The 12,918-nt window shown below is 41.6% G+C and overlaps 1 protein-coding gene across 1 annotated transcript in view; it reads right to left on the reverse strand.

Annotated features, from left to right (window-relative positions):
* The window catches only part of IFRD1 (interferon related developmental regulator 1), a 62,338-nt gene that overhangs the window by 29,183 nt on the left and 20,237 nt on the right, over positions 1-12,918 (reverse strand). Inside the window, exons 2-3 of the mRNA XM_029616944.1 lie at positions 1,626-1,730; positions 1,244-1,325 (exon numbers count right to left, since the gene is read on the reverse strand). Of these exons, the coding sequence (XP_029472804.1) occupies positions 1,244-1,325; positions 1,626-1,730 (187 nt within the window). The remainder of the gene's footprint in view (positions 1-1,243; positions 1,326-1,625; positions 1,731-12,918) is intronic.

A 12,918-nucleotide genomic window follows, 5' to 3' on the forward strand; every position in this document is an offset into this window, starting at 1 on the left:
ATCTAAAGACAGCGAAGCAAAGTGACAAGGTGGTAGCTAAATCCAGAAGAATGCTAGCCTGCATAGGAAGAACCAGTAAAAACAGTGGTAATCCCCTTGTACAAGTCCTTCATGAGGCCTCACCTGGAGAATGTATCTCAAAAAGGAGAGACAGGATGGAAATGGACCAGAGAAGGCGACCACATGACTTATGAGGAAAGGTAGGAAATATGTATGTCCTGGAGGAGAGGTGTAGGAGAGATGATAGAGTCCTTCAGATACCTGATACACAAACACTTTGTTGGAAAGAAATCAGAATGGTGGGGGCACAAAATGAAACTCCAGGGAGGATGACTCAACCAATGTCAGGAAATATTTCTTCATGGAGAGGGTGGTGAATGCTTGGAATGTCCTTATGGAGGAGGTGAAGACAAAAAACAGTGAAAGATTTCAAAGAGGTATGGGATAAACACTGGATCCCTAGATGCTAGAGGATGGAAATGGAGAAAAAAAAACTGCATGGGGTAACTTGATGTGGTTGTTACTACCCTCAACCAATAAACCTGATGCTTTTGATACAACTCCAACATCTCTCTGCTTCAAAGGCAAGAGGTAATGGGAATTGGGTTCAAACAGCAACTAAAAAGGGCCCCGACTGATGTCTGGGAAACTAAGCATGGGGGTGACTTGTGTAGCGTGGCAGATACTACCATAAGCTTGCTATGCAGACTGGATGGAAAATTTGGTCCTTTTCTGCCATCATTTCTATGTTAAGTGCCTACTTAGTCTAGAAATCTTTGCACGCACTAATACACTGAAGGATATCATTGCTTAGTGTCTTGTGGATCAAGGTCAAAATCTTATTTTATTCTCAATTTGATTGGAAACCCAGGTGCAGCACAGAGGTAAAATGTTCACAACAGGCAGTCAGAACTCTTGCTGCTGAATTTTGTATTATCTGTAGTGCTCTTTTCATTGAATGAGGAAGTCTACAAATTGAATTACATTAGTAAAGATTTGTCAGAACAAGCAAATGGAATACTATATGGAAGCAGTCAGTTGTCAAGTAAGGTTTAAGCTTGTGCAGCAGCCTTAGCTAGAAAAAGGCATCTTAAAGCATAATTAATCTGCAACAGATCACATTTGAGTGTCATACCCAGGCTGAACAGGTTTGAAGCAAATGTGATTGAAGAGTTAAATCATGAAAGCCAGGCCCATTTGCAGTCCAAGGACAAGGTTGGGCATCTAAGATAGCTACCCTTACCTCTTATCCAGTGTAAGGTCCATAAACCCCTTCAACTTGTATTCAAAGTCTTCTTGAGTTGCTTCTTCATCAACTTCTGGTCCTGAAAATGAAGCAGATCTTTCTGAATAATCTTAAACAGTGGCTCTGACACTGTGGGAGTTTAAAGCACTAGTGGGCAACCCTAGTCTTTGAGGGCTGTAAACTGGTTGTGTTTTCAGGATATCCTGAATCAAAAAGATTTGTATGCACACTTCCTCAAGCTGTATGCAAATATTCCATGCACGATCCTTAGGGTTATCCTAAAAACCAGCCCAGTCTGTGGCCCTAGAAGACTAGAATTCTACTAATGTACAACATAAGATCATATGGCAGCATTAACCATTCAAATGTCAGTACCTACCCTCATCCGTAATGCTAGCAGTGTCACTGAAGCTGCTGCAGTGACTCATTGTTTCGATAGATGCATCCTCATCACTAAAAGGCTGCACATTCCGTTGCTGGCCACCTGTAAAATAGTTCAGCATCAATTAACCAAGGCAATAGCTTCCAGAAGTGCTTACCTCTGATGACTAAACTGTACCCAAGGGAAAACATGTAGGACAAGTCCATGAATATTCTGTTCAGACATTCATAAACACTTAAACTACAAAAATCAGAAATCTAATCAGATCAGCAAGCCATATTGTTTATCCAGGTCTGGGTATAGACAAGTGGCAGTCTACAGGGTAATAACCCCAGATAATATTGCATGTACCTTAAAGACCACATTTTACCATCTGAACTAGGTTATCAAAAAGAAAATATTCTAAAAGTACCTCAATGTTTGAATATAAAATCTGGTGTGCCTTGCATTTTGAAACGAGGACATAGTGAGCCTAGAAAAGTCTACTTTAAACTACAAAACATGGAGATTAAAAAAAAGGTGTAAAATTTGTTGATAAAACAGAAGAGTGCAGAGAAAAAAGCAGAATTTAATAAGCTTTGTGTGTAAAGCTAAGTATGCTAGGAAGTCACAACGATATAGAAAACTAACATGTTTTGCTAGATACTAAAACCGGACAAGTTCTAGGACTATCTGAAATATTCATGACTATAAGGATGAGCATATGTAAGCTATACCAGTGGTTCTCAAACTTCTATTATGCCAGTGACTAACTAGCTTTTTTTTTTTTTTTTTTAATTATATGGACTGGTAATAGCACTTGAGCAGAGGAAGGGGGAAATCATCCAGAAATGTAAAGGGGGAGAGAATATACTCCCTCTTCACCAGAACTTTAATCTTACTGGTTAGCTTTGCAGCCAGTCTCATTTTAAGACAACTAGCCATTTTAGAACATTCTAAAAATGTTCCTTTATTTATTTTTTAAGTAGCCTCTCCCATCTAGCAAACAGTATTGTCCAAGAAAAACACACCTCCCTCTCCCTTCCAGCCAGCCACCTGCTCATCATTGAAAAGCCATCCCTCCCCCAATCTAGTCCATCACCACCAAGTCATTAAAAAAAATATCCCTTTCCCTCTGCCCCAGTTCATTAAACAGTAAGAAATCCCTCCCTTGCCCCCACAATACCCCCACCCCTGTAAGCTTGTTCCCAGTCGGGGCTGATCTTTCAAGAGGAGCAACTGCAGCTGAGTATTAATGGGCTTCCATGAAACTGGGTCAGTCTGCTCAAGCCTTGTCCCTTTCTGGCTTCTGTGTGAGGTGAGATGAGTGGAGCAGAGTCTCAAAAGGCTCATACTGCCTCATCTACACTCAATCCCATTCCAGGGATAGGGCCTTGGGAAAAAAAACGTTTGCTGGCTATGGTGCAGTTCAGGTCTTGCTTCCTCATGCAGTCAGGCAGAAGTGCTACAGGGACAGTGGCAGACCACTGAGCTAAACTACTAGTTACTTGCATTTACAATTTCAACATTACTAGCAGCTTAGACACGAATTTAAGAGCATCTTGTTTGCACTACTAAAATTAAGAGATTACTTGTTCTGGTGACATCAATGCTCTATTTTCTCATTTCATAATAGTCACATAGCAAGATTAAGAAAAATATTCCTTTTAAAAGTTAAAAACCAAACAAGCTAAATAAAGCATTGTAAAAATCCTAAAAAGAAGAAACTACTACTTACCTGATACCTTCATTAAAAGAAAATGAAATTGTGATTTTCATTTGACACTGTATATAAAACCTAGATGGATCCACAACCAGTGGGATGTACCAAAGCTACTCCCAGACAGGGCAGGAGACTGCAGTTCAATCAGTGCTATACATGTGAAGGCTGCATTCTCCTGGGCCTGCACATCCAGGCAGTAATACCTGGAAAAGGTACACAAGGACCACATCACAGCTCGGCAGATCAACAGGAGACAGCAGTAATCTCTGCCCAAGCCCTAACCTGACTAGAAGATGGCTGTTCAGTATCCACATACATGGCTGTGACTACCTCCTTAATCCATTGGGCTATTGCAGCCTGCGACACTGGCTAACCCTGTTTATTCCCAACATGGAGTAAAAACAGCCAGTCTTCCTGAGAGGTTCAGAAACCTCTAAATACTTAGATATGCCTCTTGTCATCCAAGGACTGCAACAGGCAGTATTCATCCACATCTCTCCCTGTCCAGAGTCTGCAGGGAAATTGATTCAAGTGAAGATCCAAGACCACCTTTGGCAAAATAGGACAGGACAGATCAGTACTCAACTGTATCTCCCTTGGAGTCACTCGCAGAAACCATTCCTGGTAATAAGGCCTGCAGTTCGGAGACCACCACAAGAAACCATTTAAGATAAGTAACCTTAAGGAGGCTATGCAGCAGTCAAAAAGGAGGGTCCTGGCAGAAAATCCAAAATGCAGATTAAGACTCCACAAGGGCACCAGCAACTGCATGGGAGGATGAAAATGCTTCACCCCTTCTTAGAAACAAGCCATATCTGGATATGGCAACAAGGGCCCACTATCCACTTTACCTTGGAACAGGCAAGAGCCACCAGCTATGCCTTCAATGAATTAAGGGCCAACTTCTTGATCCTCACACCAAGTCTCAAACTCAACATGCTCATAGGCTAAGGAAGTTAAGAACTCTTGCTCATATCAAGGGTGGCAATCACTGCAGTGGAAAAATCCACACTTCAGCAACCTAGCCCTCTCAAGGGCCATACAGAAAGTAGTTTAAGAACATGCCATACTGGGTCAGACCAAGGGTCCATCAAGCCCAGCATCCTGTTTCCAACAGTGGCCAATCCAGGCCATAAGAACCTGGCAAGTACCCAAAAACTAAGTCTATTCCATGTTACTGTTGCTAGTAATAGCAGTGGCTATTGTCTAAGTCAATTTAATTAATAGCAGGTAATTGGCTTCTCCTCCAAAAACTTATCCAATTCTTTTTTAAACACAGCTACACTAACCATATCCTCTGGCAACAAATTCCAGAGTTTAATTGTGCACTGAGTAAAAAAAACTTTCTCCGATTAGTTTTAAATGTGCCACATGCTAACTTCATGGAGTGCCCCCTGGTCTTTTCCGAAAGAGTAAATAACCGATTCACATCTACCCGTTCTAGACCTCATGATTTTGAACACCTCTATCATATCCCCCCCTCAGCTGTCTTCTCCAAGCTGGAACGTCCTAACCTCTTTAGTCTTTCCTCATAGGGGAGCTGTTCCATTCCCTTTATCATTTTGGTCGCCCTTCCATACCTTCTCCATCGCAATTATATCTTTGAGATGCAGTGACCAGAATTGTTCACAGTATTCAAGGTGCGGTCTCACCATGGAGCGATACAGAGGCATTATGACGACATTTTCCGTTTTATTCACCATTCCCTTTCTAATTCCCAACATTGTTTGCTTTTTTGACTGCTGCAGCACACTGAACCGATTTCAATGTGTTATCCACTATTATGCCTAGATCTCTTTCTTGGGTTGTAGCACCTAATATGGAACCTAACATTGTGTAACTATAGTGTGGGTTATTTTTCCCTATATGCACCACCTTGTACTTATCCACATTAAATTTCATCTGCCATTTTAATGCCCAATTTTCCAGTCTCAGTTTGGTCTTCATGAAGATGCCACTGCGGTAGCAGAACCCTGTGAACCAGTAATTGGATAGGAGAGCCCACCAAGAGCCTTTGCAAATCTGCATACCACAATCTCCTGGGCCAATCCAGTAACACCAAAAGCACCACCCCGGGCTACAGGGGAAAGGCATGTAGAAGCTTGCCCTCCAACCACTCCTGCATGAGGGTATCCATGCCCAAAGACCTTTGACTTCTCCTGCAACTGAAAAGACTAAACCTTTGCATTGTGAAATGTCACCAGCAGGTCTAGAAACAGGAGACCTCAGGGGTTCACTTTGAGCTGGAAAACCTCGTTTGACAGCTACTGTTCTCCTGGGTCCAGATTGTCTGCTGAGAGTCCACTCTTAACATTGTCTTTCCATGCAAAGTGTGAGACAGACCTCCCGCAGATGCACTTCTGCCCATTCCATGAGTTGGGCTATTTCCTGCGACACATGCTAGCTCTTGGTTCCTCTGGCGATTGATGTAAGCCACTGTAGTCGCATTGTCTGACATTATCTGGACTTATCAACCCTGCAATCTGTCTATAATCGTAAGCATACAACTGGACAGCTTAGGCTTCTAGCTAATTGATGGTCCAGGGAGACATTTCTGTACTCTAGTGCTATCAACTGACAGCAAGCCCTCCAACCCTGGAGGCTCACGTCAAGTACTAGCCAGTCTGGCGATTGCAGGGAAACCCCCTTCCATAGATGTCTGCTTGCAATCCCCACAGCAGTCATATGCTGATCTCTGCTGGTAGGAGCAAGCTGAAGAGGGTGCACATATGCCCTTGCCCATGGAACCACCTCTATGGTAGCCACCAACCTGAGCACTTGTAGATATCACAATGTCAGGCATATTGTTTCGATAAATAGTCACACCTGTACCATCAGCTTCTGAATGCAGCCCTCTGGCAGAAACACCCTACCTTGGCTTTGTGTCAAACCAAACAAATACTTTAGTGTCTGGGATGGCTGTAGATTGCTCTTGGCCAAGTTCACCACCCAACCTGGTTTCTGTAGCAAGGAGGCACCTTTCATGAGACCTGAAGGCTCTCTTCCAAACTTGGCCTGAATCAGCCAATCATGTACGGGAAACCAGAATGCCATCTCCATACTGCAGCAACCACTACCATATTCTTGGAAAAGGTTGTTGGTACAGAGGCCAACACAAAGGCAATGCTCAAAACTGATAATGTTGCCCCAAAAAAATACAGAAACCACTGAAGCTCCAAGAAGGATGGGTATATGAAGGTATGCCTGACAATCCTGAGAAACTCCCAACTGTACTTCCATGTGAAAATGAGTCATCCACAAATGACAGTTGACCCCCTTGAGATCTAGGATGGCGTGAAAGGAACAATTTTTGGGCACAACGAAAGATGAATATCGGCCCATATTTTCTTGTGACATGGTCATTGGAACTAGAGGATGCAGAGCCTCGTCAGCATACACTCCACATCTTGTCTCCCTGCAACTCCACAGAAGAGACACCATGAAAACATCCTGAGGTACAAACTCCAGAGTATACCATCTCATCACCTGCAGAACTCACTGGTCCGACATGATCGACCCACCTCCAATAAAAATAAATAAATAAAAAATAAAAAAAGACAGGCGACCCTCTATTCCCAAGGGTGGGTTGGGCACACCTTCATTAAGAGGCTCAGGGAGCACCACTACCCAAGCCTGTGCCCCTTCTGGGCTGCCTAGAACAAAGAACCGAGACTTACCCAAAGGCAGAGTCCTTGGAGAAGCCACTCCTGTAGGGTCAAAAGCACCTGAAAACCCTAGCATGAACTCATGCTGAAGGAGAGTTTTGTCTGCTTATCCTCTGGTAACAGAGAAATCTGAGCTTCACCCCACTTATTGGCCATTTTTTTTCCAACTCACTCAAAACTAAAAAGTGATCCTATAAAGGGCAATTTCATAAGATTAGACTTCAAGATTGTATTGGCCAACCAATTCCTGAACCATTGCTGATGCCTGGCCACTATTATTGAAGCCACCCCTCTGGCAGGCTGCAATCTGGACTGCACTTCAGCATATGCCAAAAAGGCAGCTGCCGGTTCCATCATTGCTCTGGATATCACACCAGATTTATTGACTTCCTGAGAGAGAAGTAAAGAGCAAGCCACCAAGGAGCAAAAGAAGATATCTGCAAATTCAGTGCTATCACTACAAGGCCTGCTTAAGGATGGCCTATGGGGATAGTCGTCTGCTTGGTGACAGCATACACAAGCACATCCACTTTCAGAAGCGCAATTGCTCTCCTGCAGCCAGAGATAGGGGAGTATAGCCCTTCCCTTTAAAGTTAGCATCTGGGGTGCCCCATTCAATTCTTGAATAGCCTCCATAATAGGGAAGAAAACATGAGGCTTTATACCAAGAAATCAAAATAGGATCTCTGACTTAGAAATGGAATCAGCCACAGCACACCCAATATCTGGGAATTCAGAAGGAAATGTAGTAGTTCTATACCCGGAGGAATTTTCCCCATCCTCCAGGGAGCAAGGATCAGTTTCATCATCTGTGCCATCTGGGTCCTTACTGGTGTGACCCACTGCAGGTTTAGACGTACCGTGACATTTACCTGCAGCACCAGGTGTGTGAAAAACTGCAGCCTGTGATCCTGATCTGTTACCATAGGCAAACTTTCTCCATCTGCTGGTAGAGTTGCATAACCCACTGATGTAGATCCACCTATCTGAATGCTAAGAAACTTAAATTTACTACAAAACCAGGTTTTGTTCCAAAGCACTTCAGACCAACATGCTTCTCTTGTACAAAGGAAATTGTATTTTGCCCATTAACTAGGATATAATCAAAGAAATACGAGTGAGGTAATCAAATTTGCAGATACAAGATTATTCAAGTAGTTAAATCACAAGCAAATTGCAGGAAGACCTTGTAAGACTGGAAAATTGGGCATCCAAATAGTAGTAGATGAAATTTAATGTGGATAAGTGCAAGGTGATGCATATAGGGAAAAATAACCCATGCTATAGTTATACAATGTTAGGTTCCATATTAGGAGCTACCACCCAAGAAAGATCTAGGTGTCATAGTGGATAGCACATTGAAATTGTCGGTTCAGTGTGCTGCGGCAGTCAAAAAAGCAAACAATGGGAATGGTGAATAAAAACGGAAAGTGTCATGCCTCTGTATTGCTCTATGGTGAGACTGCACCTTGAATACTGTGTACAATTCTGGTCACCACATCTCAAAAAGAGATAGTTGCAATGGAGAAGGTACAGAGAAGGGCAACCAAAATAAGGGGATGGAACAGCTCCCCTATGAGGAAAGACTAAATAGGTTAGGACTTTTCAGCTTGGAGAAGAGACGACTGAGGGGGGGATATGAGAGGTGTTTAAAATCATGAGAGGACTAGAACAGGTAAATGTGAATCAGTTATTTACTCTTTCAGATAATAGGACTAGGGGCACTCCATGAAGTTAGCATGTAGCACATTTAAAACTAATCGGAGAAAGTTCTTTCATTCAACACAATTAAACTCTGGAATTTGTTGCCAGGGGATGTGGTTAGTGCAATTAGTGTAGCTTAGTTTAAAAAAGGATTGGATAAGTTCTTGGAGAAATCCATTACCTGCTATTAAGTTGACTTAGAAAATAGCCACTGCTATTACTAGCAACAGTAACATAGGATAGACTTGGGTTTTGGGAACTTGCCAGGTTCTTGTGGCCTGTATTGGCCACTGTTGGAGACAGGATGCTGGGCTTTATGTACCCTTGGCCTGACCCAGTATGGCATGTTATGTTTTTACATGGGTAAAGTAGCTATGCTGAAAATTAGCCTCAGCCTTGAAGAAATGCATGGACTTTCATAGCTGCAAACAAAAAACCAAAGACTGCATGAGGCATTTAGGACATCACTAGCCCCACTGCAAATTATGAAAGACTAGAACTTTCAAGTCCATAGGAAAAGAGGTAGTGTTTAAAAAAAAGTCTGCTTACATTTAGAGGCAGCAATTAATACATTAAGTTAAATTGCTACTGGGGGAGAGGATTGAAAATGCTGCTAAAGGAAGAAATATGCAGCCCAGCACAGAGTCAGCTGTCCATTAATGTGTAAGATAATCTGCTGTACTGTCTTAATCATAAAATCATGGCATAGTTAGAATTCTCCAGGCAAGCATAAACACTGAACAAATCCAAGGACTTTCCCATTGAATAAGAAATCCAATCTAAGTTTGCTCACAGCTCAAAATGATTTCTTCCCTTCACTGGATATTTAGCTTCTGGTTATTTTGGGCTTAGATAAATTTCAGTAAAATATGCCATTAACATCTACCTGATAACTCAGATCTCCCCTCCACCGCACCCTTCTCATCTCCTTCAGGGTAGAATCCCATCAATAGCATACAAGTCTCTCCATGCAACCCAACCACCCAGATAAAAACCTGGTCTTGCTTTCTTCAAACCCCCAGCCTGCCTCAGACAGTTTTATCAAATACAGATCTGTCCCATCTCTCCCAGGACCTTCATTTGGGATGGACTACTCTTAATTTTGATAGCACTCCAGAAATCAGCTGTATCCTATATGGTTGAATGCAGTTAAGAGCAATGATGTTAAAATACAAACACTGCATTGCTTGGTTCAGACATTTTGAGCATTTATATTAAAATATGCCCAAATTATGAAGTGGAACATTATGTTTTCAACTCTATGAATGCTTTGGGTGTGACGAGAGACATCTCTACTAATCAGTATACAGAAGGAAGCCAGCAAGCAGTCAGCTGCTGTGTTACAGCTGTTTTAAGTTACTGGCATGAATCTTACTCCACCCATGTTATATCACTGCTTTAAATGCAAGGAAGGATGACTAAGACTAACATACAAAGTTAACTTTGTGCTTATGCGTCAAATTACATTGTAGAATGAAGTATCTGCATATATTAACTGAAATATTTCACTTCCAAAATATACAAAGCATGTTTATATGTACAGAAGCAAAGACAAGCATAACGAACAGAGTTCTGACCCAGTACATGGAGTAAAAAAATATATGGTTTAAGAAGTTTTTGACCCAAGAACCCAGACTCCTGCAAACAAGCTTCAAATAGGAAGAATGTAATCACCTAATACAGTGGCTTTTACTAGCTACAAGCTAATCAAGTAATAAAATGACCTGGTATATGATAGCTCTGGTGTAGCAAATTTGCAAGCTGGGAACATGCATTATCAGTTCAGGAACCTCAAAAGCTAATGCCCCACTGCTGTCCAGAAGAGTACGTGCTCCTAGTCAGCCAATAAGTACTGCTGAACAAGCCATCCTTCATGCTATATGAACAAGCACCGAACATCAGCAGCACGTATTGTGCATCCCATATTTGAGCAAACTGACTTGTGAAATATTCATGGATAGAGATCGGCTATTCACAACACAATTGCCTCCTTCCTTCTAATCTTTCACTTTGCCCACAGAAAGTGAGTCCTGTCAGGAGAGTGAAACTGAATTCAACCTGCGGCTAACCTGGTAGTGCTACCTAACAATGCTTTCCATTTGCTACTTTAGTTGAATAAGTCAATGAAAAAAGCCCTGCATTTCTTGTTATGCCATTCACACTAAATGCATTTTACCACTATTCAATTTGGTAACCAAAATTTTATATTAAGACATTTAAACATCAGGTGTTTAAAGCCATTCACCTACCTCCTATATTTTATAGTGGTGCAGTTATTACTGAAGTCTAAGCTAGCAGTTTCATTGGAGCACTACAGACTAGTATTTAATTTGAACCTGCTGTGCTCCAGCTCTATGTACCTTATGCTTTCCTAGAAAGCTAATTCATAGAACTGGAAACTGTCTGCATCTCAAAAACTGAATTTAGCAAAGTTTTGTCTTTAAATCTTAGCAAGGAACAAAGATTCAAACGGGTGAAAGCAATAAACTTGAATTTGCCCCTTGCTTACAATTAGCATTGTTGAAAATGGATCTTGCTGCCAGCTGGTTTAGGGCAAAGTATTTAAGTGTCACACCTAGGGCTTCATTCACCTCAAGTCAGATCTGCAGAATATCAAAATTAAATGTACAGGAAAGCCTATGCAGGTCATATCACAAATGCTCATGCCACAAGATCTATACAGAAGTAGTAAGTGTAAATGGAATAATTTCACCTACAAAAAAGAAATATTTATAATCAACCAAAAGCCCAATTCCACAATGCTTAGAAGTGTTCCCATCATTAAAGTGAGCAAAAAAGCCACAAGCATCTTATGGTAGAGGGATAAGTGAACTGGGCAGAGGCTTCTAGTCCTAGTCAGATCTGGTTTAAATAAGTCTTCCTTTAGGAAAGACCATTACAGCCTATGTAGTCTGCCCATCCACACCAGCCATTCCCACAGAGATCCTGTTTATCCCATCTTTTCTTGATCCTGATACTGCTCCCCTCCACAGAGAGGCTGCTCCCATGCATTTAAGTTACTTCCCTTAGATTACACTTCAGTCTACCCCTTTTCATCCTTATCTATGACCCAAGGTTTAGAGCCTCCTTTCCTTTGAAAGAAGCCCACTTCTCCATGAAAAGACATAATAACCTGGAAGGTATTTAAATATGTTCCCTCTCACCTTTCCTTGCTAGGGTATATATGTTTAGATCTTTAAGTCTCTCCCCATATAATTTAGACTGAAAAACACTGATCATTTTAGGAGTCAGCCTTTGGACTAACTCAGTTTATCCTTTTGAAGATAGAATCCTGTATATGGTTCTGAAGACAATGTCTCAGCAGGAACTTATTCAGGGGCAGTATTGCCTTTGCCCTGCTAGCCATTCCGCTCCCTATGCACCCAAGCATCTTTCTGGCTTTTGCTATCACCTTATCCACCTGTTTGGCCATCTTAAGATTCTACCTCTGAGACCAATATAAATTGAAGTGCAATAGTCAATCTGGTTCAACAATAAGATCTCTACAGCTACTGTAGAACGCATCTCACCCAATCTCTGGCCATATCAAAGAACACATTTCACCTGCTTTGGAAGACCTTCATTGGATACCTGTACAAACAAGAATACAAAGTTGTTACACTGATTCTTAAGCTCTTGGCCTTTGAATCTGTTCCTTGGGCCAACAACATGCTCCAGATATAAACACCCAACAAGGGCTATGTTCATTGCAGAACAGATTATTGGATATCCTGAGAAATGATTAATGCTCATCTGGGTAGGATGAAGAAATAAGCATTCTCCATCTCCACGTTTATGGAGCTCATTACAACAAAACCTGATCTTGGGCCCTGTTAAAACTTCCAAAGGCATATTAAAAAAAACCCAAAAAACCCCCCACAATATGTGAGCTTTCAGGGACTTGAGTCTTGTTAGGTATTTTGAGATTGACGTGATTAATCTGTTTTATGCATGGTTATTTTATTTTGTATGTTCTGTTAATCAACTAGAACCTTGGCAAAGGCAGCATATAACAAGATATGATCACATCCAGAAAACTGCACGATCCTCTTAGCAACAATTCCATTAAATTTGCTCACCACAGAGGTCAGACTAGCCTGTAGTTCCCAGGCTCCTTACTTCCACTTTTGTTAATAGCAACATAGCCTACATGTGCCACCCTACTATAAAATAGTGACAGCAGAAAGACAATACCTCCTATCTAGTCTGCTCATCCACA

Source organism: Rhinatrema bivittatum, chromosome 9, assembly GCF_901001135.1.
Source record: "Rhinatrema bivittatum chromosome 9, aRhiBiv1.1, whole genome shotgun sequence".
NCBI classification, from domain to species: Eukaryota; Metazoa; Chordata; class Amphibia; order Gymnophiona; family Rhinatrematidae; genus Rhinatrema; species Rhinatrema bivittatum.